This window comes from Aulonocara sp. 'chitande type north' Nkhata Bay, linkage group LG7 (genome assembly GCF_057382095.1).
Source record: "Aulonocara sp. 'chitande type north' Nkhata Bay isolate Kocher_YH1m ecotype deep benthic linkage group LG7, A_spYH_male_GT1.1, whole genome shotgun sequence".
NCBI classification, from domain to species: domain Eukaryota; kingdom Metazoa; phylum Chordata; class Actinopteri; order Cichliformes; family Cichlidae; genus Aulonocara; species Aulonocara sp. 'chitande type north' Nkhata Bay.
In genome coordinates this window covers 20,376,414-20,403,578 of record NC_141350.1, presented here as the reverse complement: position 1 = coordinate 20,403,578, position 27,165 = coordinate 20,376,414, and the positions used below count along the sequence as shown (strand labels likewise).

At 38.5% G+C, this 27,165-nt stretch overlaps 1 protein-coding gene across 1 annotated transcript; it reads left to right on the top strand.

Annotated features, from left to right (window-relative positions):
• The first annotated feature begins 2,769 nt into the window (after window positions 1-2,769).
• LOC147325053 (interferon-induced transmembrane protein 1-like) lies at window positions 2,770-5,076 on the top strand. Its single transcript, XM_086302402.1, has 3 exons — window positions 2,770-2,946; window positions 3,692-3,918; window positions 4,322-5,076. The coding sequence occupies exons 1-3, from the start codon at window positions 2,817-2,819 to the stop codon at window positions 4,517-4,519; spliced, it is 555 nt and encodes a 184-aa protein (XP_086158528.1). The 5' UTR covers window positions 2,770-2,816; the 3' UTR covers window positions 4,520-5,076.
• Window positions 5,077-27,165: the final 22,089 nt, after the last annotated feature.

Sequence of the window (27,165 nt, the reverse complement as noted above, 5' to 3'; positions counted from 1 at the left end):
TCTCCCGGCTGATGACAGGCTCAGTCCTCAGTTCATAACCTTATTCTTAACCTTAACCACAACTTTAATCATATTAGATAGGGTTTTCCAAAGTGATTCATGATGAGAAAGTAAAATAAATGCACATGTGTAGATTAATTCCAAATGGTTCTCATGTTTCCACAAGTGTAACATACCGGCGATTTGTCACGTAGCGTCGGTATGTTATATTTTGGGATGAGGACGTCTGACCAGCGTGATACGTCAGGTGAGACGTCATTCAGGTCTGGTACCTGAAATTAACCTGGTATAAAAATATAAATATAATAAAAATATAGTTTTCATCCATGCATTTTTGCAGTATTATTACTTGACGTCTTAATTTTCTTTGTAATGAAATAGAATAGTGTTTCAACAAGTCCTTTGACAAATGCTTTGACTCCATGCGCATCAAAAAGTTTTAAATATTAAGGTATATGATTGTCACTCTGCTGTAGTACAGCTCTGCGTTATCTCCTGAGAAAGCGGAGCTGTGCACTTTATATAGAAATGTATAGTTTTTGTAGAATGAGCCTTACTGAATAAAATGCCAGCAATGACAGTATTTAAATCTTTTTCTGCTCCTAAATTTCCCCCTCCATCAAAATGTGAACACCAAGAAAACCAAAGAGATCATTTTCATCTTCAGAAGGCACAGCACTGACTTGGCCCCCCCCCTTTGTGGAAAGGGTCCACAACTTCTGGTTTCTTGTCATCCTCATCTCTGCTGAGATCTCCTGGACAGACAACATCACAGCGGCCGTCAAGAAGGCCAGCAGCGGCTGAACTTCCTGAGAGTCCTCAAGAAGTACAAAACAGACTCCAACCTGCTGCTGACCCTCTACCACACCTCCATTAAGAGCCTGCTAACATACTGCATCACAGTAAGGTATGGCAGCTGCACTAAGGGGTATAGAGTGAGGCTTCAGTTGAGTAGTCAAGTTAGCTCAGAAGATCATCGGCTGCCCTCTCCCCTCCCTGATGGACATTTATTCCTCCCGCTGTCTCAGCAGGCAATGAACATAATCAACAACATTTCCCCACCCTGGCTTTGACCTGTTCAACCTGCTTCCCTCAGCGAAGCACTACAGGTGCATCAGCACAAAGACCCACAGACTCAAGAACAGAAGCCATAACCACCCTGAACTCACACATGCACCAATAACACAGTTCCACCGCCTATTTCAAGACTTCCCTCTATAAACCACCACAGAGTAATAACCCAAACTGTATATGCACAAGACTATTTATTTACATATTTGTTTCCTTTTTCCCGGATTTGTTTATTTTGTGGATTTTATATATGTATATATATATATATTTTTTTTTCTAAATACTGTTCATATGTATATAGTGCTGCAGAAACTGTGCACCTCGCCCCCATTTCTTCTCCCACATGTTAGCACTGAGTTTGAGATGCTCTGTATCTCATTGTACATCTGTATAGTGACAATAAAGGCATTCTATTCTATTCTATTCTATTCTATTCTATTCTATTCTAAAATACAGTCAGTGTTGATCAGAGGATGATGCCATTTGGAGCCTACAAATAAAGTGACACTATTAACCTTTTCTTTGTAGTTTCAATTATACGAAGCATGTTGGTCCCATTTGTTGAAGAACATCCCCACACCATCATGTTCGTACCTCCAGACTTCACTGTTGGTCTGGTATTTTTGGGATGATATGCAGTGCCTTCTGACCTCCAAAACACGGTGTGTATTGTAGCATTGTCATGGTCCTGGCTCATTTTGACCCAGCGTTCTTAGTTTTCTTGTGTTTTTGTATTTTGTTCTTTATTTATTCCATGGTTTCTAAGTTGTTCTGTTAAGATGTTGCTTATTAGATTTCCCCTCGTTACTTTACCCCCTGTGTGCCCCCTCTGTGTATCTGTGAGTCTCGTTTCTCCTCCTTGTGTTTTATTTCATGTTTTCCTCAGCCCGCTGTGTCTGTGTTCTCTCCCCCTCTCTGGTCTGCGTCTCTGTATACTTCCTGTTTTACTTTGATAGTCTCCCGTCAGTGTGCGTCAGTGTTGTGTTTGCTCCTGCCATGTCTCGCTATGATTATCACTGTCACCTGTGTTCCCCGTTAACCGTCTGTGAATTTATGTCCACGTCTCCCTCAGTTCTGTGTCGCGTCGTCAATGTCTCATCCCTGAAGCTGTGTGATTTTTCCCTGTGTTTCCTCGGTCCTCAGTTTAGCATTCCCAGTCTAGTTTTGTATCATTGTTAAGCCTGCAATAAAGCAGTGATTTTTGAGTTCAATTCTGTTTCCATGAGTTTTGCGTTTGGGTCCTCACCTGCCTGTGCACAGCCAGTTCATGACAAGCATCTCATCTGGTCTCATCTGACCAGACAATATCCTCAGAGTATTTTACAGGCTTGTCTAAATGTTGCTCAGTAAAGTTTAAATGTTCTTCAAGATGCTTTACCTCATTACTTATTTTCTTTGAAACAATTTTCCATGCTGATTCCAGATCTCCATTTCCTCATGTGTTCAAAATTCTTTCCCTGTAGTGTTTCTCATTAGAGCACATAATTTATGGACATCTACTGGATGGATTGGTACTCACATCTGGTGAGAATTTCATGTCAATACCACCTTTCAAAATATATTTACTTAGAAAAGTGTTCAATATTTGTTTTACCTTCTATATCTGATTGTCACTGTAACAACAAAGGCTGTGTTGAACTTCCTTCCTTATCCTGTTTGATCATGCCAATGACGCAAATTCCTGAACCCACACAGCACAACACAAATGTGAAACTAAACCACCAACGTCTGCTTTCAACTCCTGTATGCTGAGCACGCTGTTAACTTCACATAATTACAGACGGCTGAGTCCAATGACCGACATGTTTCGTGATACTGGAACTGAAGATCGGGTTGTCTTAGTAGAGTCTGAGGAGAGGCATGATGAACTTCAAAGTAGGAAAACTTTTTAATTTCCATTTCCTTTTGTGTCTGTGTAGCTGTGTGTGTGTAGCAATGCTGTCTGTTTTCATGATGAGGCTGTTGCACAATGGGGGAATCTTGTGAAAGACTTTTTCTTGAAGTTTCTCTTCCATATATTGAAGTTGTGACATAAGAATCTTTATGTTTCTCTTTGGTTGTAATTAATGTAATTGGTGGTGCAGTATTGGTAAGGTTAGTACAGTTTTCATTTTTTTTTTTTTTTTTTTTTTTTTGTACAGTTTTCAGAAGAAGACTTCTGCATTTGTTCTGTGCTCACTTATAGAAAAACAATCAAGATGTTAGGGTTGGGGGGGGGGGATCTGTTTAATGGCTTCATGTAAAAAGCAGAAGAGAGATTTTATCACTGTGCTTAAGGAAATTTTTGATGTCACTGCATGCTAACTTAGTTTGTGTCACCAACTGTGAGTACAAAATCCTCAAAAAAACGTGTGCTTTGTCCCAAAACATTTATTCACAGTCATATTATTTACATTATTTATTTATTAATTTATTTAGTGAAGTCAGATTTCAGGATTCACAGATTTAGAAAAATTCCGTTGCAAGGACAATGCAACATTTTGGAAATACCTGGACCCCAAAGACACAGCTGTTACTGTTCAGTTTCTAACAGAGACAACTGCTTTGCCCAAAGACTTCAAAAATGAAATCATCAATGTCAGTAACTCTTTTCAATATCTTTCCTCTCTCCAAACTGCAGCTGAGCTCAGACTAGTGAGAGCAATGAAACCTCCAGCTTATGTTCCAATGCAGGTGAGGACCTATGATGGGCCCTCTGGACAGCCTGGAGGATCTGTATTGGTTCAGCACACCAGTGTGAACATCGTCACTGAGCCTCCAAAGGACCATATTATCTGGTCCCTCCTCTGCTTTGCCTACTTAAACCCTTGTTGTCTTGGACTTGCAGCTCTCATTTATTCTATCAAGGTGTGTGTGTGAATATATACATTGTACCTACCTGCCTATCATATCTTACCATATAAATCAAGCTACATGATCATGGCATCGAACACAACCAAAGCTGAAGTGCAAATTTCTTTTTTAAAAACTACAACACTGAAAGAAATATCTTACATTTGTTATACAGTTTACATCATTTCCTACACTGATAGTAACAAAGAAAATATATGGGCACAAAAAAACCCCACCAGTGAAAGAGCACCTGGGATTATTATTATAATTGTTTGCATTTACTAAAAACATGAAGCTTAACTTTGTCAAATAATGAAACTTAGGCTATGCTTAACATTTGCAGTTTCAGTTTACAATGGGATAAAGATAATTACATTATAATTACACCATTACAAACTATATGTTTCTGTCCTTCTAGGCCAGAGACCGGAAGGTGGCCGGAGATCTGGAGGGTGCACAACATCATGGGTTCATTGCCCGTGGGCTTAACATTGCTGCCACAGTCCTGTTTGTCATTGTACTCATGATTTTCTTTATTATAATCAGTGCTTTGTTTGCAAATGCACCTGCTTATGCTCACAGAGAACCATACTATTATCATTTTAACAGAGATTAAGTTGCTTGCTTCTGTGACTTGTTATTAAGCCTCATATTCGGTACAAGAAAAAACACAGCTTCAGACCCACTGTTTAATTTAAAAACTAAAGGTGTGCTCCAATAGTTCATTTTGCTTAGTCTCTCAGTTAGGAACTGTGGCAGTAGTAATAAAAGCTGTTCCAGTTACCCAATTACTAAGGAAAGGTGATTTGGTGCTTCCTTTATTGCTTCCTTTAGCATAGGATACACTGGAGCATCCTTTATGAAAATGAAGAAGAAAAAGGTGTCCCATAAGTCATTGCAACAGACCATCCGGCCATTCATGAAAACAATGGACATAATAAACAAAGTTGCACAGATCGTGTGAATGTTCGTTGTAACATTTTTCTTTTCATTTCATGAACTCCTGGTATATTTCAGCGTTTTTAATAACTGTTTGTTAAATAAATACTTGCTGTTGAGTTGCTTTGCATGTAGAATGCAATATGCTATGTAAGCTCAAGATTTTGATCTACACTGACTGATCAAAGTGTGCTTAAACTTCTCTGTAATAACTGTTCTTTAGTAAAATCTTTCTGTTGTACTACAGTCTTCAGGATTCATTTTTACCTCAGTACAGTCCAGCTGGAGAAAGTGATGGATAGAGGGAATTTTACAGCAGTGAGTTACACTGGATCACATCAGTAAAACACAAGACACATTTTATACACTATGGGGCAGATTTACTAAGTGAGTCCAATTATTGTGATATTGCAATTGCAGTATGATCTATGATCTATTTACAAAGATGCAGGCTGTTCATATCAGTAAAAAACAGCATTCTGTCCAGAATCACAAAAAGTTACCTGAAATCAAAAAGATTAGCTTTTAACAGCTTTTGTTTTCATTGCCCTGCTTGAAAATCATTACTAGATGAGCAGGTTATAGAGGTGTAGTAGCACCCCTTTTAAGAGTTATCATGAAAGAGTCTGATTTTTTTAAAAACAGGAATGTTATACCTGCACATATATTGGCAAAAGTATTCAGGCAACCATTCAAATCATTGGATTCAGGTGTTCCAATCACCTCCATGGTCAGAGGTGTATAAAATCAAACAGCTGGCATGCAGACCGCTTCAAAAAACGTTTTTGAAAAAATGAAGTGATTTGAATTCCAGCATACTGTGATAGGATGACACCTGTGCAACAAGTCCAGTTGTGAAATTTCCTTGCTACTAAATATTCCACAGTCAGCTGTTAGTGGAATCATAACAAAGTGGAAGTGACTGGGAATGACAGTAACTCAGCCACAAAGTGGTAAACCAAATAAAATCACAGGGCGGGGTTAGCAGATGCCAAGGTGCATAGAGCGCAGAGGTTGGCAGCTTTCTGCAGTCTCAGTTTCAGCTGGGCAGCTGCATCTGCACCTTACATCACTAAATACAATGCAAAGCGTTAAATGAAGTGGTGTAAAGCATGTCGCCACTGGACTCTAGAACACTGGAGACGTTTTCTCTGAAGTGACGAATCACGTTTCTGGGTTTGGTGGTTGCCAGGGGAACGGTATTTGTCTGACTGCATTGTGCATGGTCCAGTTTTGTTCACAATAAGAATACCCAGTGATGCCAGTTGATAAAATTGTGTACATCAGAATCTGCTTTAACTACTTTGTAGAGGTGGAGCAGCTGGCCCTCAACTCCACCAGCTTGTCACTTGGCATCGAGCCCAGTCTTGACAAGATGCTGCATGGCAGATTTTTTCTTGAAGTTTTTTAGATGAGTTTAAAGCTGGCGTTCCCAGAGAGAACCCACGCAAACATGGGGAGAGCATGCAAAATCAAAGCAGAAAGGGTGGAATCGAACTTAGCTTTGAGGCAGTGTCAACCACTGCGACACCATGCTGCCCAGTCTAGTTACTGTAGCTCAGAAAACAATCCTTTAATCTAAATCCATGCAGTATTGCATTTCAGGTAGTACTGATTTAATACTCAGTTCTTATTTCTGACTTCTTATTAAGTTCTTACTCATACGGAGATTGTTGTATCATTGTGATCATTGTGTATAAATGTTCAGTTTGCCTGTTATTAGCTTTACTAAACAAAATGTCAGCAGTGAATCTTCTCATCATCAGAATTTTGTGTTAAGTTCTTCCTGCCACTGAAATTTAATAGTAACTGATGGCCAGGAGATGTCAGCATTTGGTCTGTATAAATATTACGACACAATGAACCTTTATTAAATTAACTTTTTAAGTTAAAAATTTTTATTATGAGATTAGATTTGGCCATTTATGATAAGAGGTGCATTACATCCCCTAATCCAGTGCTCCCCAACACCCCGGCCATGGTACCAGTCTGTGAGCCGTTTGGTACCAACTCACAGACCGACTTTGGTTGAGGCTCGGGTGTGAAATTTATGGTTTTCAGGGTTCGTATCGGTTTTTATCATTATTTTTTATCAGTTTTCCTGGGTCTTTCCCCGTGTGTTATGAATAAATTTTCTTTTTTTGGTACCGGTACTGGTTTTATTTTGTTGTATTTATCCACCACACCTTAAAGGCCGATCCGTGAAAATATTGATGGACGGAAACCGGTCCGTGGTGCACAAAAGGTTGGGGACCGCTGCCCTAAACCACAGTATTTTACATTGTCCACTGAAAACTACGAATAAATCATTAATTTGAAAACTTAACATACTGTACAGTGTGTTAAGTGGCAGCTGTGTTTGTTAGGTAATTAATTGTGTCATTACTGTATTTATTGATCAGACCTACCCTACTAAGTATTTTGTCTTGCAAAACTCAAGCCTCAACAACACTGTTTTTCCTTCTTCTCCATCTCACTGGTATTTCATCTGCTTGACTACCAGGTGGCGCTCCAAACAAATGATCCCAACAGCGTCAGTGCCCCACAGACCCAGCTTCAGTTCAAGTTCAAAGTGTTCAGATGCTGCTCCTTACAACAGCTCAGATGAAGACAGTCTCACACAGGTAACAGTGATTTAACAGGATTTGTAAGCATGTGGTCGAGAGCTACAAACTGTGACTGGGTGAGAGTGCAGTGCACAAGTTTCTGTCAAAGTCTTGTCAAAGTCTTGTGCACTGCACAAGACTTTGGGTGTGACATATTTCACACTGGAACTTAAAATGAATTTAAAAATTAAAAAAGTGACAAATAGGAGGTATGGAGCCGAACCTGAATACGGTATTCGGAAAGGCGCAAATAACGTATTTTTTTTCTTTTGCTTTTGCTTTTGATTTGTTTTTGGTTTTTTTTGGTTTTTTTACGAATACTTAATTCGAACAAATATTTTAAAGATATTTATATTCGCGAACAAGAGAAACTTTATATCAAAAGCTGCGTTTCCTCATGAGACCGCAATGCATGCCCGATGACTGAGCGAGTGAGTGACGTGTAAAGACGTAACTGACACACGCTGCTGCACTCAGCAACAGAGAAGGCATGGCTGAGCGAAAAAAGAATGAACTGCATCACTAGTTTTGTTGAATTGATTTTTGTACCTTAACCGGGTTCTGGAGGGAGTTTACAACTTTCAGGAAGCGGAGTTTGATCGGGAGATTAATCCATTGCGCTGCATTATCGACGTCTGCACTGGTGTGCTCTCATGTTCGCTCTGTTTATGTAGCTGTGTTAGCTTTAGACAATAGGCTGCTGACCAATGACTGTAGAAAACAGTCATTGCTGCTGACAGAGTAACGTTAACGTTCGGTTAAAAAGGTTAAAACAATGCTTGTGTAGTTGTTTCAAATTGTATGCAGTTGTGGGCGATATATGGTACGTTTAACCTTCACAGGCATGGTACGTTTAAGTTATTCTGGCTTTTGCAGACAGCAAGATGTAGGTTATAAGCTATTTAACCTATTCAACCAAATAGAAAAGAGTGTGGCTTCTGCTGAGCCATCTCTTGGTCCTCCACTGACCCTAAACAACTTGCTCAATCTCTGTGTGGAAGCATTTCACAGTCAGTCCTGCAGATAAAACCAAAGTGATATGTAACTTGTACAAAATTCAAATTAGCAGAGGCAGATCTCAAACATCTGACAACATCTGCTATCCACCTCAGTGCAAAGCAAATAACAAACACAGTGGGAGAAATGATTTGCCTTCATGTGATGCCCTACTCAGTAGGGATGGGTATTGATAAGATTTTAACGATTCCGATTCCATTTTCGATTCTGTTTAACGATTCGATTCTTTATCGATTCTCTTATCGATTCTTTTTTTTTTTTTTTAAAAAGGAGAACACTAAGGTCGATTAGCTTAGAACTTTGTTTTATATCTTCTCTTTGAACAAGATAGAAATTTAGGAGTAACATGGCCTTACAAACCCAACAGTGAGATCTTAAGAGATCCAGCCTATGGCTCTTCAATGGGGTGTCACAGGGTCCCCAGGAAAAAAAATTGTAAATGTAAAATAATAAAATAAATATTCTTCTGTAGCAATAACAAAGTATAACATAAATTGTTCTGTGGCAATTACACAAGAATATCCAGTAATGTCCTTGCCTACAATTAAACACATTCACTTACCAAAAATCGGGGGCATCTGCTGTGGCAAATGGGTGCAAGCCTTTGACCACAAACTTAGACACTGCTCGGTGACATTCGTCTATCCTGGCCTGAAAGGAGACGCTACCGGTAGACTGCAGCGAGAACTGCCAGCGAGCGCCAGCCAGACTCTGTCTCTCTCATCATGGTCACCTACATGTACAGTAATGGCAGGTCTTGTAATAAGGCAGATCGCGCTAACATAATATGCACTGTTAGTTGATTATTTACCTGCCGCATTAACGGGAGAGGACGTGCAAACGTTACCGCTGCTGCTGGGTTGAGAGTCACGAGTCCGGAGCGGAATTAAAAACGCGTGTCATCGCGTGTTTTGTGAGCAAATGCTTTTGCATATTCGTAGTGTTTCCTCCCTTAAATGAAATATCTACTTTGCAAGTTGCCCTGTTGTCATCGGTTCTCATAAAGTATAATCAAACTTTTGAGCGTTTGAGCCGCTTAGGCGCCGTGTTTCCTGCCAGGTAAATGACGCTCCGCAACGTGGTGACGTCATTCGGGGCGACTGGAATCGATAAGGGAATCGTTTGCAAAAATGGCAAACGATTCCAAGGAATTGAAACAGTGGGAACCGGTTCTCAACAAGAACCGGTTTTCGATACCCATCCCTACTACTCAGTAGTGGAGGATAAAGATTTTCACAAACTTCTCAATGTGGTTGCACCTCGATACCAATCTCATTGGCATTTCTCTCGCACAGTTATACCACAACTTTACCAAGAAGCGAAAACAAAAGTAAAAGAAGCTCTCTCAAAAATTGAGGTGAAATTTGTGCACTGCACGTCTGAGATCTGGATGAGCAAAATTTCCACAAATGCATATCTTTCTCTCAATGGCCACTGGATAGAAAGCAAACAGAGTCCCCTATGAATAGATGAAGATAAACGTGTGACAGCACTTCTCAAGATGGAGGTTCTTAATGGAGATCACACAGCAGCCAACATTCTACCTCACCTCCAGGCCGCTGTGAAACAATGGCAAGATAGTGTTGGAGCATAAATTATTTTGAGTATTTTGTCACAGATAATGCCACTAACATGGTTGCACCAATGGCTGTGGTGCACATTATGTGTATGTCTCACACCTTACAAATAGCGGTAACAGCTGGTCTAAAAGAGTGCCAGGGAGTGATCAATGTGATATTGATTGCTCCCAAGATCATTGGGTTTGTACACAGATCAAACAAAGCTGTGAACAAACTTCACAAAATCCAGGAAGAGCTTGGCCTTTCCAAGAACACTTTGGTGCATGATGTGTCAACCAGGTGGAATTCCTCCTTCCACATGCTCCAGCGGCATGATGACAAGCAGAGACGACCACACCATCATTGATGGTAATGTCATACCATCAATGGGAACTAGTGCAATTATATAAGAATTTCTTTTATTTATGTATTATTCACATTATTTTATTGTATAATGCCTTAGTGCCACTGGATTTTAGCATGTCTCACACTCATGCAGCTAAACAGATGGTGGGGGTCTGGAAAGGAAGTTGGGGAAAGCAGACAACTCCACAGGAAGAGTCTTTTGTCTCTTTGTTCCTGGAGAAGGTATTTCACTGAGAGCCATGCTAGGCTCAGAGAGAGACTCTGCTGACCGTCTGCCCCGCAATCATGCATCCTCTCCACCAAGCTTGGTTTTCTGTGCTTTGTTTTGATTAAAGAATGTTAGCTACCGCTCACCACTTGTCTGCAGGCTTTATTTAATGGAAAACTTCCACAACACAGGCCACTGTGAAAACCATTGACAACCATTTGAGGAGGCCACACACACCCTGTGTGAGGATGTGGCTTCTCTGTCTTCTGTTATCCCTTGTGTGCAGGCTCTCAAGACTGCCTTAACAAACTTAAAGGTGAATGTGGATGTACAGGCTCTTCCAGAGGCACTTGGTGACCACATTGCAGTCTCAGTTGGCTCAGCGTTTCCAGGTTGTCTTTGATACTCCTCAGGTCATTACTTTAAAGCCACCCTACTGGATCCCCAATTTAAGAGCTTGCCCATGTCACTACTTAGTACATCAGAATTTGACAGGCTCAAGGCAGATGTGGCTGCAGAGGTGGATGCAGAACTCCAAGCGGATGATGTTTCTGGGGTACCTGAAGTTGCCAGCTCATCTTCAGTTGAGAGTGAGACCAGTGGGCAAAAAAGCCTCTTTTGGGGGGCAGTGCACAATCTTGCTAAACCAAAAGCCAAATCTGCCTCATATGGTGCTTAAGATAAGATAGTTGAGAACTGCTTAGCTGAGGACAGCACTGAATCACTGACCTCAGATCCTGCAGTGATCTTTTGGTCAAAAATGATGCAGCCACAGAAAGCCCTGGCTTATATGGCAATGAAATATCTCACCTGCCCCCCAACAAGTGTCCCCTCTGAGAGGATCTTTAGCACAGCAGGAGATATTGTGTCCCCACATCACTCCAGACTCCCCTCACATGTGGAAGAGCTTGTGTTCACAAAATACAACATGGAGAAATTTAACTGAGAGTATGTTGGGAGAAGATATCTTCTTCCAAGTGAAATATGGTTAAGTTATGGTTAACATAAAGCATAAAAAGGGGTTGATAAAGTCTAGTTCTTGGAATTCTGTGCAGTAGAAAGAAGCTCTTTCAGTATTTCATGTTTTAGTAAACATGTTTGTGCTTTGTGCATCCACTCAAACATCACTACTTAGCCATCAAACCACAGCAAAAAAAAAGTATGAAGGTTTATGGTGAGATTTAATTTCCATTGTGGTTGGAAACTGTGAAGAAAAAACAGGTTGCACCAAATGCAACAAGTGCATGACTTTTAAAGTTCCTGTGTGTTGGTAAAACCTGCAGAAGCACGTACACAAACTGTTACCTTTTCTATTGTGGTGACTGTGCTAACCGCTGAGTAACTGGCTGCATGTGCTACAGACTGAAAATGCACATGATATACAGATTATACACATTCAAGATGTACTTTGCACATCATTAAAAGACTCTTTGTTTACTAGTGTTATATTATCTTACTTCTTTCAAAGACATTGTTCTATAGTCACTTATTTCTTTTGCAAATAATTATTTATTTATTTTTATTACTTATAGAGAAGATTAAAAAAAAAAAATTCTACACATATACATACTTCTCTTCCGCTCCTGTTCTTTCATGCAGTACCACAGTTCCTCTCTTGGGACCCTATCATCTGCTTTCTCTAGATCCAAAACAACACAATGCAACTCTACCTATCATTCTCTATATTTCTCAATCTGTCTTCTCTCTCGGCTCTTGACGGAGGCGGTCTCATCTTCTCCCTCTCCCTTATCTTTCCTGCTAGCTATCTCCATCCCTCAGAGATCTCTCCCTCTCCCTGTCCAGGATGTGTTCATCCTCATTATTGATTTGATCAATGGTCTTTGATCACTGGACTTTGACCAGTAGTTGTTGATCAATGGTCATGAGAATTTGGATATTAATGATCAAAGAACTGACCTCCCAGCCCATTTCATTCAGTAGTGCTAATTACAGTCATTGTGCATGAACAGAATCAACCTTTTGGGACTTCCATTGTACTTGTGCGTGTGTGTGCATTTTTTCTTGCCTAACATATCCTAATAGAGTGATTCCCAACCTTTTGGAGCCACAGCCAGGGTTGGTCAAGTTACTTGAAAAAAGAAATTAGTTACTAATTACTGATTACTTCTCCAAGAACGTAATCCTGTTACTTTACAGATTACTTATTTTCAAAAGTAATTAGTTACTTTATTACTTATTTACTTTTTAAAAACCTGAATACGTAATAAAGCAATAGATCTTTCAGCCCAAGTCTATTTTTTCTTCATAATCCATCATATAAAATTGAATCAAATGAAAAAGTCTGTTTTTAAAACTTGTTTTATTAGTTTTAATATTTTAACTTTATGCACATTGCATTAAGCAAAAATTAAATTATATGCAACAATCTTTGACTGGAAGAAATTTGTTTAACATTTTCTGCATATTCCAGCATCTTTTCACGAAATCAAACTCAAAGTACTTCCAAGCTTTAAATGCTGCATGGCCGTACTCTCTCCCACACTTCATATTATCCATTGTTGATCTACACACTGTTTCTGCCACGGACATGGCGGGTTCGTGTGTCATTGTCATGAGACACTCTCAGAAACAAAATCACGGTTTAGTAATGCAGTAACACAGCGTGCTTACGGGAAAGTAACAATAATCAAATTACTTTTTTGCAATGGTAATCCTTTGGTTTACTCATTACTTGAAAAAAGTAATTGGATTATAATAACGCATTAACGTGTTACTGTCCATCTCTGGCCACAGCACATATTTCACATTGGAAAAATCACAATTAACCACCACCAAACAAACATGTTACGAAAAGCATTTTAATTGAAATATAATGTAAATCTACTCTCAGTCTACTCAATTTACCTAACCTAGGATTGTTTACTTAAACACAATGTTCTTGCAGGAATTGAAGAAAGACACCTCAACAACTCTGAGTCTCTCTCTTTGATCATCTTCATAGCAGTCATGCTAGTTTTAAGTGCTTTCTCACTAATCTTGGTTGTTTTTCTCATTATTGCTGCCTGTTTCTAAGTCTGGATCATGTGTTATGTTATGGCTCCACTGCCCGTGGGTTTACCGTTGCACCATTCTGGTTGCCAATATATTTCTAATTTTCATTATTACAATCACTATTGTGTATATATGGGCAAATGCATACATTAAAAATATGTCATTCAGCAACAATAATTATCCTTATACAAAGGGAAAAAAGGAAAAACCCGAGTATCAGATTAAATATCATATTACAGGTTGCGTGAGGCCAAATCACCCACAAAGACATTTAGATTTAAAGTTAACCAGCAGTGCATCCTGTAGGTCAGATATGGGTGAACTGACTGCTATAAAATCATGTGGTTCACCAACTGCTACTGTGGAGAGAAGTGATGCTGGGTTTAACACAGTACATCTTTTTCCTGTGCTGTTTGTGTCATGAACAGAGGTTCTCACGAAAGGAGCCAAAAGCAGACTCAACACAAATTCCGCAGCGAACTATAGCAGAATTAACACGAGCCAAAAGACTAAAGCAGATACAGACCATAGGCGAGCCTAGTTACCACTATAGTGACTGAACAGACTGGCGTGTAGCAGCAGACCGTGCTGGCTGAAGTAGTACTCCTGTGATTACCTGTGATGGAATTCAGGTGTGATGCTGGTGGCCCTGCCTGAGGGCGTAGCCAAAGAGCCATCCAGAAACATTCTCTTGCACGACTGCTCCTACGGGCATGACAGTTTTGCATTTTTCAATAATACATGACGCACCCTCCAGATTTCCAGCCACCTTCCAGTGTCTTCAATAGTAACGTGGTGCTGAAAACACCGTGTTATGATTTTAAGAGAGATCTGTATTTCCATGCTTTTATCTATGGTCAAGTCTTTTATTACCCAGACACATCTCGTCACCAGCTGGAAGAACTGATGCTGCTGTCTCCCTCAAGCTTTATACCTGCATGTGTGAGTCTCAGGCTGGTTGTTCCTTACAATGCCCTCCTGGAGGCCTGACCTCCAGTTTGCTGAAAATGTGAGCGTCATGTCAGACATCAGCAATTATTTAATTATAATCTTAAAGAAGTCCAGCACTACTCAGAACATAACTAATGCAAACAGAAACCTTGAATTCACTCCCACCATTTGAATGCAGCAAAGCTCTTGATAATGCTTTTTAAAAAAAAAAAAATCTGCATTTACATGAGCTTTGCACTTGGTATTTTTCTTGATCATTTTCTTGATCATTTTTGAACAGAATGATTCCACGTGTTGCTTTAGAATATGAAATTGCATTATCTCTTCCTTGCTAATGTCCAGTGTTAACGAATTAATTTAGAGAGTTCCACCCACTCTTGTATGGCTTGCATGCAAATATTTCCTCATGTCTTCCATCTGATGTGCAAAGTTGATGATTTAAGAAAGTGCAAGTACAGTGAAGTACAGCTGTGAAAACCGATTTGCCCTGTGCAATAATAAGAAAAGATAGTTTCATCATATCAGGAACACAATGTCAAAAAAACATTTAAATCCAGTCAATAAAGGTTATTTCACAAACTATAAATGGCAGTGCTATGTATGTAAAAGGTTTCATGACTGGTAGTGCTTTCTTTGCATGTTCATATTTAGATGTGACCGTTTGATACATTCTTTGTATCGTACTTTATTTTGTAGTGATGAATGTTGTAGGTCAGGTTTTTATGGGCTTCCTGCTCCCCCCCCCCAAAAAGCTTTAAAAGCCACAACTTCTGGTGACTCTCTTGTTCTTGTTTACACCTTTCTCCTCTCTAAATTGCAGCTGAGAACAGTTTGAGCGATGTATCCTCAAGGTTACCCAACTGAAGCCGTTCCATTGCAGGCTGTGAGTTATGGCGGACTCCCTGGTCAGCCTGGAGTGGTCCAGCACACTGCTGTGAACATCACCGCAGGGCAACAAGTCATCACTGAGCGCCCCAAAGACCATATCATCTGGTCGCTTTTTTCCCTTGTCTACGCAAATCCTTTCTGCTTTGGACTTGCAGCTCTCATTTATTCCATCAAGGTGAGTTTACTGTGACACATTTTACTTTGTTAGAAATCACATCTTTTATGTGCTTGCTGATAAAAGAAGACAAAGTTATCTAAAATTTGGGGAAATTGATGTGTTACAGAAGCCAGAACCTTAAAGACGATGTGGAATAAAAAAATATATATAAACAAAAACAAATATATATGTTTTCAATAAATTAACATGCAATATGGTAAAAGGTTAAAATTACACAAAAGAAAGGAGTTCAGTTAAATGAAATAAGAGTATAAAAAAATATGCATACAAAGTACAAAAAAAATCAAAATAAAATTTAATAGACCATTACATGAAAAAAAAGAATATGATACCGGAAAGAGTTCAGCATGATAAAATCTTAAAATAAAGTGGAAAAACAAAAAATATTCAATAAAAAACAACAAAAGGAAATTAATATTCTGTCTTCATGAAATTAACCACCTGAATTTATTTAAGCAATAAATCAAACAATCGTCTTACCAAAAGTAGTAAAAGCAACACGGAAGATATCAGATGACATTAAAATGTCTGAGTGTAAGAGAGTGTAGTGGACAGTGCAATGAAGTGGCTTTGCTGAGACAGTACAGGACAAAATAAACTATAAACACAGAACAGCTGATTCACTGTAACTGTAAAACTATATAAGCTACCGTCTTTTGCATTTTGCATGTTTAAAAAAAATCTGTGCTTGCAAACAAGAATCTTAATATTTTCTGTGACTATGAAAGGATTATGTTTAACATCTGATGTTCTGAGTCTCTCTGGAATTGAACATGTGTTGGACTCCAGTTTTTAAAGTGTATAAAATACTTTCATCCTTCCAGGCCAGAGACAGGAAGATGGTTGGAGATATGGATGGTGCACGAAGTTATGGCTCCACTGCTCGCAATCTCAACATTGTTGCCACAATCATAGTTACCACTGTAATCCTGATTACCATTATTACATTCAGTGTTATTACAGCTCAAGCAGCTCAAGCAGCTTCCTATTACAGTTACAGTAACAGTTACAGATACAACTATAACAATTAATTACTTTATAATCATTTTATAGATTATACAGTTTGTGAGGTCACATTTGTGTTTTCCTGCTTAGAATAAATTTTACAACCTTCTAGAACCTTTTAATCACATCATCTGGAAAAGAAGACATTTGACAGAAATCTTAAATGGAAGTCTTCTCTATTTCTTTACTGATAAGTTTTATTTTCATACTTTGTTACTTGATAACAATATCCTGTCAGCAAATCATTGAGAATTGAAAAGCTTCATATTTCAATAAAGGTCCCTCTATATTACTGTTTTACATGTTTGTTTGTTTGTTTTGTCTTTTTTTCCCCAACAAGTTTTATATACCAAGAGTGGGCAAAGAGACCAAGTTGTGTGTATTCCGTGTCAGAGAATGAACTGACAATGTTTCATTCATGTGCAGCTACGACTGCCACTTTGATAAGGGGAATGATGTACGTTAACGTCCCAAACTTTGCAGCTCCTGGTACGTCTTAAATGGAAGTCATCTCAATTTCTTTACTGGTGAGTTTTATTTTGAGACTTTGTCACTTGATGCAGAAATCCTGTCAGTAAATAATTAAGAATTAAAAAGCTTCACATTTCAATAAAGGTCTCTCTATTTTACTGTACTTTACACATTTCTGATTAATTATAAATTGGAGGAACTGGATGTCATCAACTGGTGACATAGATTTTTTTCATACCACGAGTGGGTAAAAGGCCAGAGTGGTGAGTTATCCTAGAAACCTAGAAATGTCCCTGGGCCAGACATTTGAAGCAGCCTGTAAGCAACAAGTAATTATAAACTTCAAACCCATATAAAGGAACTAATGAAAAAAGTCATATTTATTTATTGCTTCACTTTTAAACTTGATCACATCTGAAAGCATACACAAGAATAAGTGCATAAAAATAACTGAACTGAATCTGAAGTAGCAGTAATAGTTAAAAAAACAACAAAAAAAAAAAACCAATAAATTTTGCTCATATCGGACATCTGAATGTGCACAACGTTAATGATTCAATCATACCAAAGCCATCACTGCAGAAACTCATTACATTATACCCTGATGGAACATAATTTTACCTGTAAGTCAGGCATGGCTTGATACACATCCAGTAATGTTAATATTTAGGCTACAGTTACCCTATTTACAATAGTCGGAAAAGTTATTTATCCATTTTGTTGTTCTGTACATTGAATGGGAGCTGATTTTTATTGAGTTCATGTGAGAAAAGCCTGAATCACAACTGTATGTTGATTCAAACATAATGAGCATGACTGCAAGTTTGATAAGGGGAATGATGTATGTTTGCATCAGTCCCAAACTTTGCAGGTTCTGTGCCATGGCTACATATGACTGCATGTCAGCAAGTTTGATTAGGTTGTGAACTTTCTCTCCCTCACCTTCATTGGCTTTGCAAATCCATCTCATTGACCACAAACACTCTTTTTTCAGATGGTTGAATATATTGAATATACTGTGCAAAGGAGGTAACACCTCGAATCTGATGAAACACCTGGCGACGCATAGTGTTTTTTTAAAAGCCGAGAAACGCTTACTAACGCTTAATAACTTACTGCAAGACCTCACATCGAGCACATCTACTGCGGGTGGGTTGCCTGTTATCAGACGCGGAGTTAGCAACATCCCCCAAGAACCCGAAGAGGAGCGTCCTGGCCCCTAGCCCTGCCAGTGTAGCAGAAATGATGACGGATGATGATGGCAGCATCTTCTCTTCTCTGGGTGAGTAGCTTAATGTTGTTCGTGTGTAATTTACGTAGAGTAGGCTAACCACGTTATTAAATTAATGCATGTAAGGTGAACTAGCAAACACCGTCGTAGTTACATGCGGCTGTCTTCTTGTTTGATGGCAGATACTTGCTTCACCCTGGCCAAAAAGGCTAAAATGACCAAAGAAAAAGTGGCCGAAATTCATAGGGCAGTGACAAAATTTATAGCCAAAGATCTCCATCCATTTTCAACGGTGGAGTCACCATAAAAAAAAAAAGACTGCTAAAAATAAAAACATAAGAGGCTTTTGGACAAAGTTTGTGTTCTCCATTTTTTAAGCACCGGTTTGAGCACCGTTTTAGCACCGGCACCATTTCAAAAGTACCGGTTTGGCACTGGTATCGGATAAAACCTAAACGATACCCATCCCTAATTCCCGGTTGTGCTTAGTGACATCGACCTGATTTTATGTGGTACATGGCGCTCAAAAATCTGTCAAAAAATGTTTCAGTATGTGTTATGAAAACACTCGTTGAATCATTAGTTTTGCCATATTTAGATTACTGTTCAGTGCTTTGGTGAAACACAACTGAAAGAAATTTGTATAAGTTGCAAATGGCTCAAAAGGAAGCCGCTTGTTTAGTTCTAAACTGCCAATTTCTATTTAGAACTGCATACACCTGATCTGTCTTAGTCCATTTTTACCTTGCTCAGTTTTTATATTTGCTCTTATACTTTTATGACTGTCTATGTCTAAATTTTATTTTACCATGTTTAATATATTTTTTGCTGCTATTGCTCATGTGTTTTTGTAAGGTGACCTTGAGGGTCTGAAAGGCGCCTGTAAATAAAACGTATTATTATTATTATTAATTTAGTACAAGTGTTAAATAAATGAACACAAGGCTTGTTTGGCTATGTGTAAAAGGCAGGATTAATTATTCCATAGTTAATTATATTAGAAAAATCGTTATAGCAAAAGCACCAGAAATTCATTATAGCAAACTGTTATTTTTTTGCGATATACATCAAAACGCTACGCTAGTCGACAGACAGGCATTTTTTGTTACCTCCTTGTCAAACTAATCTAAATGCAGAGGACAGTGCAGTATAGAGCAATGGTGGCATGGAATTCACTTTTACAGTTTTTGATCCAAGGAATTAACACAACAACTTTTTATAAAAAATTGAGACATGATACATTTACACAGGAATAATCCTTAGAATTTTAGGTTTTGGACATTTTATGTAATTAGTATGTTGGTCCCTAGGGACCAGTGATGGGGATAACGGCGTTACAAGTAACGGCGTTACGTTTTTCAGTAACAAGTAATCTAACTAATTACTATTCCTATCGTTACAACGCCGTTACCGTTACTAACAGGAAAATGCTGTTTTTCAACAAACAAACAGGTGGAAGCTGCGTTCAGCTTACCGCACCTTATATCAGTTCCATGGAAGTAGCTGTAAGTAATCTGGGCGCTACAGCTTTAAGCAGCTGCGCGCGCTCCCACAATCACTTTTTGGCACAACACCTGGAGGTAGGGGGCAAAACAATCGCAGTTTGAGTGCTGCTGTTTGACTGAGGAAGAATAAAGTGGTCGTGGCAAGCAAATCACATGACCACTTCAAGATTACAAAGCAACAAGGTGATATATACCAGTTTTTAAATTGTGTTGATAGGCCACGTAAAACCAGAGTCATGATAAACAATATATACGCTGTTTTTTCCTCAATAGTTTCATCACGTTTAACGTCTAAGGACAGCCCCAGCAAGCACTCTCTGCTTATGACCCCAAAATAAAAAAACAAAACAAAAAACAGCCCTTTCGTGTTGGTGGAAAAATTTACCATGTCGACCAATCAAAAATGATATGGCAACATGACATTTGGTTGTTTAGGAAGAGGGACAGCAGAAAAAGAGAGAGAGCGAGTTTAGAGATGTGAGAGATTTGTGACGTTTAGCGTGTTTGGAGTGTGTAGTTAATGTGTTGTCTTGTGTAGTTATAGTGTGTAGTGTTGAGGATAGTTTTTGTGTTGTGTGTCAGAACAATGAGGTGATTGTTGTCTCCAGGTAGAGAACAGGAGTGATACACCACCTGCTGTGATGTTCTCCTTTATAGTGGCAGAAATTGTTTTTTTGGAGTGGCACAAATAATTTGTGTGACATCTTATCAAATGCAGAACAGCTGATTGTTATGTAAACAGTTTGAAATGGTTATAAAAAAGTGTAAAAGGTAAATGGCTGCAAATACTGCAAAACTTGTGCATATGATTTTAAAATTGACAATTTATATTTGCATTTAAAGTTATGAAATATGATTCAGTAAACATGTTTGTGGTTGTTACTCTGATTTTATATTTTTTTGTCTGATTTCAGATCAGTTGTGTTAATACAGTATGTCAAAATGAAAACATAACTATAAATTCACACACATGAGGTTGTGGTGAAAGTATGATACCAAACAAGGCAAAGTAAATAGTTTTTAAAGGTGATATGTGAGGCAAGGAAAGGCAAGTTTATTTATATAGCACAATTCAACAACAAGGTGATTCAAAGTGCTTTGCACAGACATTAAAAAACAAAAACAATAAAAAGCATGATTTAAAATTGATTAAAAAAAACAGTAGATAAAATCAGTAGTTAAAATACAAGTTTTGAAATTTAAGCTTAAAAGTGTGGATTTGGTGCTTTATTCAAATGCAGCTGAGAATAGGTGAGTCTTCAACCTGGATTTAAATAAACTGAATGTTTCAGCTGATCTGAGGCTTTCTGGGAGTTTGTTCCAGATATAAGGAGCATAAAAGCTGAATGCAGCTTCTCCGTGTCTGGTTCTGACTCTGGGAACTGATAAAAAACCGGATCCAGATGACCTGAGGGATCTGGAAGGTTCATACTGGGTCAGGAGGTCACTGATGTACACTCAACAAAAATATAAATGCAACACCTTTGTTACTGCTCCCATTCCCCATGGGATGGACGTAGAGACCTAAAATTCATTCCAGATACACAATATAACCATCCCTCCCAAACAGTGGTCACAAATCAGTCCAAATGTGTGGTAGTGGGCACATCTGCCATATTGAGATAATCCATCCCACCTCACAGGTGTGCCACATCAGGATGCTGATCTGACATCATGAGTAGTGCACAGGTGTACCTCAGACTGCCCACAACAAAAGGCCACCCTGGAATGTGCAGTTTTGTCTCACAGCAAAATGCCACAGATGCCACAAGCAATGAGGGAGCGTGCAACTGGCATGCTGACAGCAGGAATGTCAACCAGATCTGTCGCCCGTGCATTGAATGTTCATTTCTCAACCATAAGCCGTCTCCACAGGCGTTTCAGAGAATATGGTAGCACATCCAACCGGCCTCACAACCGCAGACCTCGTGTAACCACACCAGCCCAGGACCTCCACATCCAGCAGGTTCACCTCCAAGATCGTCTGAGACCAGCCACCCAGGCAGCTGCTGGAACAATTGGTTTGCACAACCAAACAATTTCTGCACAAACTGTCAGAAACCGTCTGAGGGACACTCAACTGCATGCCAGTCGTCCTCATCGGGGTCTTGACCTGACTCCAGCTCGTCGCCGTAACAGACTTGTGTGGGCAAATGCTCACATTCGATGGCGTCTGGCACGTTGGAGAGGTGTGCGCTTCACGGATGAATCATGGTTCACATTGTTCAGGGCAGATGGCAGCTGAGATTGTCCCAGTTCTTGCATGGCCAGCATACTCACCGGACATGTCACCCATTGAGTATGTTCGGGATGTGCTTGACCGGCGTATACGACAGCGTGTACCAGTTCCCACGAATATCCAACAACCTCGCACAGCCATTGAAGTGGAGTGGACCAACATTCCACAGGCCACAATTGACAATCTGATAGACTCCATGCGACGATGTGTTGCACTGCATGAGGCAAATGGTGGTCACACCAGATACTGACCGGTTCTGGGTCCCCAGACCCCCAATAGCGCAAAAAACTGCACATTCCAGGGTGGCCTTTTGTTGTGGGCAGTCTGAGGTACACCTGTGCACTACTCATGATGTCAGATCAGCATCCTGATGTGGCACACCTGTGAGGTGGGATGGATTATCTCAATATGGCAGATGTGCCCACTACCACACATTTGGACTGATTTGTGACCACTGTTTGGGAGGGATGGTTATATTGTGTATCTGGAATGAATTTTAGGTCTCTACGTCCATCCCATGGGGAATGGGAGCAGTAACAAAGGTGTTGCGTTTATATTTTTGTTGAGTGTATATACAGTACGATCGTCAATTGAAACCTGTTTATTATATTATGTATAACTGGGCAAATGGATCACAGACAGAATCACTTTATCATTCTTCATGAACCAACTCTGTCAGTGAAATGGACGTCAAGGAAGAAATAGAAATAGTTTTTGCTCCCATGGGGAATGGGAGCAAAAACAAAAGTGTTGCGTTTATATTTTTGTTGAGTGTATATTCAAGAATCTGCAATCTTTATCAAATATATAATATTTAATACCATTAACAAGGTACATGAGAACTTGTAATTTGATTTAATTCAACATATTTCCTATACTTTTAGATCAGCTTCAGCTCAGCCAGTTACAACATTAAAATACTGACTTCTGTGATTTAATATCTGATTAAGCTGAACTATACTGCAGAGAGAAACATTGCAACAGTAGTGGGATCAAGTTATTCTGCAGCTTCAGGGTTTACATGGTTTCCTGTGATAATTGAATATATGATGTATAGTTAGAAGTGAAATCATCACAAAGTTTGATGAATCTGTACCAACAGTGTACTGTGTAAAGCTCACAGATTTATTCAAATACTGCAGATATTTATATTTTAAAGTACATTTCTCTGATAGCACCACTGCAATCTGTACTCAAAATGTAATTAAATTAGTTTTTAACAGGATGTCAATCACTTAGTTCACTGCTCCATCACACAAAATCTCAAGAATTCAAACTTTCTACATTTTGTGTTCAAGTTAACAGACACATAAAAACAGCCACAAGGTTCAGAGGGGAGTCAGACTCCGTATCCCTTTAATAACCAAATTATAAACACAGACACACAACAATCCTCAGAAATGTTAATGCTTGTTTTCTGCTTTGAGCAATTTTGTGAGCAGGTCCATGATTTTTCTTTAAAGGAAACAGCTGTCAGATGTTACTTCACTGTTGTTTAACTCCATTTCCCTGGGTCTTTTCCTGTGTGTTATGAATAAATCTTCTTTTCTTTTTGGTCCCAGTACTGGTTTTATTTTGTTGTATTTATCCATGACACCTTAAAGGCCAGTCCGTGAAAATATTGTTGGACATAAACCGATCCGTGGCACGAAAATGTTTGGGGACCGCTGGGATAAATCCTACATTTCCTAAGGTTTGTGTTGGTTAGACACTTCAAACACATAATGATGCTTTAAAATCAAAATTTACAGCAAATATAATAATAAATCAAAAGTAATTAAACTAGATTTGGACTCAAATTACAGAATACATGAAGTCTGTTAAGTTCACTTGTGGGGCTGGGCCTTCACTCCAAGAGTGATTCACCCTGTACACCAAAAATCACATTTGAATTTGACTTATATAAGTATATTAAAAAAATATGTGTTTAAAGTATTTCAACTGTAAGTAAACAATAAACTTAGGGTTTAAGATCAAATAGTTCATGTGTTAACGAATATAAAGCACTTCATTTGGCATGTGAACTGTGGTCTTATATACTCTCAGAGGCCACCTACCTGTTCAAATGATATTTAATGCAATTATGTAATGATTCAATCATATGTCAGCTGCTCAAATGTTTTAGACATGCAGACATGTTGAAGATGAGAGTGATCGTGGCACAGTTCTTGGTGCCAGACGGACTGGTCCGAGTATTTTACAAACTGCTGAGTTTCACACAAACACCTGTTGAGTTTACCTGGAAGGGTCTGAAAAAGAGAAAATATCCATTGAGCAGCAGTTCACAGGAGAATGGCCAGTGTGACTGAGCTGATAGAACAGCAAATATAACTTTTAAAAAAGTATGCAGAAGAGCATCTCTAAATACACAACCTGTCAAACCTTGCAAACTATAAGTGAGGCTACCGTTTGCACAGATTAAACAAAGGCACTGATCTATCCTGACTTTTAACAATGGTTCAGGCTGTTTGTGGCAAGATTATATCGGGGATATTTTCTTGGCACACTTGGGGCTCCTTATTACTAACTGAGCATTATTTAAACACCACAGTCTACCTGAGTATTATACCTAACCATGTCCATCCCTTTATGCCCACAGTGTTCCCATCTTTCCATTATCCAACTAATGCCATGTCACAAAGCTTAATCACCTCAAACTGGTTAAAACAAGCTTTAAAAGTGTGTCATTTTAAAGTGTTCTCCACATGAATGTACAAAAGAGTTGTTCAATAAACGATGAAGACTTATCCAGTGGTTATAAAATAGAGCAACATTTGCATAATAACAACAGATTCCAATGAAATTGATAACACTGCTGATTGAAATGTTAGATGTGCACTTGAAGCCATTTATAAATCATAACTCTTTGATTGGCTCCTCACCACAAATAAGCACAAGCATACATTTTGGGATATTTAACTATATTTTTAACCTTATGGCTAATAATACTATACAAATTAATTAAGCAATAAACAATTAAATGACAGAAAAGTTTTTTTTCCATTTACTGAAAGGGGAGTTTCACTGGTCTGACCCAATTAAGAGAAAATTGGGCTGTATGTCGCCTACAATGTAAAATGTGTTCAAACTCTGGTAAATACTGAAGCACATGCTTTTTGTTTGTGATTCAAGTTAAGTCATGCACCCAGGTTTGGGAATTCCTTCACACTGTCATCTATCCCAGGAATAGATGGATCCCAGGAAATGAGTCAAACATGATCAAATTAACGAGGGTTCATTTAGCTATGATGGAAGTGTTGCTCATAAGGGTGCATAAAATGATCTGATTACTTAAAAAAATATCAAGTCCTCTGTTATTTTTTTTATGTTAAGAGTTTTTACATGTAATTTCTTCTAAAACAGAGCCAGTGTTCTGACAAAACACCCTATCAAACTGTCCTACCTCAAAGTGTCCATGTTTTCGGTGTTAATAGTATACGCCTATTATTTGATCCTCTCCAATCTCGTGCGTATGAAAAAAGGTTAGTATTATATGTTTTACTTCTTTATTACAGTTGATACTTGTTTTCCTTATGCTGTTGTCAATTTGTTAACTTTTCAAGCTAACATGCATTTTATTTTTTGTGCAAAAATACTCCAGTTGAAGTCATATTTCAAGTCTTGATTTAGTACTTCTACACTTCTGTAAACTGGCATACAGCGTTAACAATTAATTTACATTTCTTAAATGTAAAAGACAAAAGCGATGGGACCATTTCAGGAGTTTCATTCAAGTTCTATTGGTGGACACACTGGCAAGACTCTGCAATGTGTTCCAGATTTTACTGGTATGGCATGTCAGATGACATTGGGAATTGGGTATGTGTTTTTGAAGTTTTCATTTATAAAAAAAAAGTAAGGTATGTTGACAATACACAAAAATAATGCATAGTTATCCTGAAGATCTGTCCCACATTTCAGGATGATGTGCAGTAATTAACACTGTAGCTAGAATGAGTCTTTGTTATAGAATACTTGTAATTATGTATCTTGGCTTGTGACCAGCGCCAAAAAATAGGAAAACCTTTGGCTGCTGTGCAATCACTACAGTATACCAAGGTAAATATTAGCAGCATTTTAGTATAAAATAGTAATGTTATAATGTACATATTAAAAATGTGATTCTTTCATCATTGACAGGTGTCAGATGTCTGGCAGCTAATTGGAATCGATCTAACTGGACCTCCTCCAAAAACCTCGAGTGACATCAATACATTCTAACTGCAACAGACTATTTTTCAAAATGGGTTGAGGTTTTTCCGTTAAAAAGCAAATGTGCTGCAGTGGTAACTCATCAGTTGTGCTTAGTCATATATGGACATGGCTGCCCAAAAAGAATTTTATCTGACCAAGGAAGAGAATTTGTTAACGAAGTAAGTGCTAAGTGTACTTTTCCATACTTAAAGGTAGCTGCCAGGCCAAAGGTTTTGTGTGATTGTGTTTGAGAAACTTTTTTCTTTTGTCTTTGAAGCTCGAGTCTTTGCAGCTTAATTAAAATAGATTGATTGTCACAGCAGCATATCACCCGCAGACAAATGGCCTTGATGAAAAGACAAATGACAACATAAAAAAGTATGCTTTATTTGTATGTAAATTTTCAATAGCTTTTAAGACACTGTCACTATTGTGTTTATTTTTTTATGTCTACATGTAGAGCCCTCAGAAAATTAGTCAACAGTTAACAGAATGACTGGAATATGTATCTGGATGCCACACTGTTTTCTTTGAGGTCTAAGGTCCACACCACAAACAAATATTTAATGTGTGGGAGAGAAGCAACGGATCTTCTGAAGTTCCTGTTTAAGTCCCGGTAAGTCTTTAAAGAATTCTGTTGTTAGAAAGCGTGCATATCGATACTGCCTGCAGATTTAATCTTTTCTGCTTAATTTCTAAATTCAAGACACATTTTACAGATAAAGTAAGTGACTAACTACTTATTTGTATTTGTGTCTTTCTGCAAAGTTATCAATGGTGAGAAGACCTTTCAGTATAATGTGTTCACCTGTGCAAGTGTATCAAGAGTAAAAAGTGTTAATAATAATAAAAAAATGATAGGAGTCTATCTTTGAGGCATTTTGTGCTCAAAG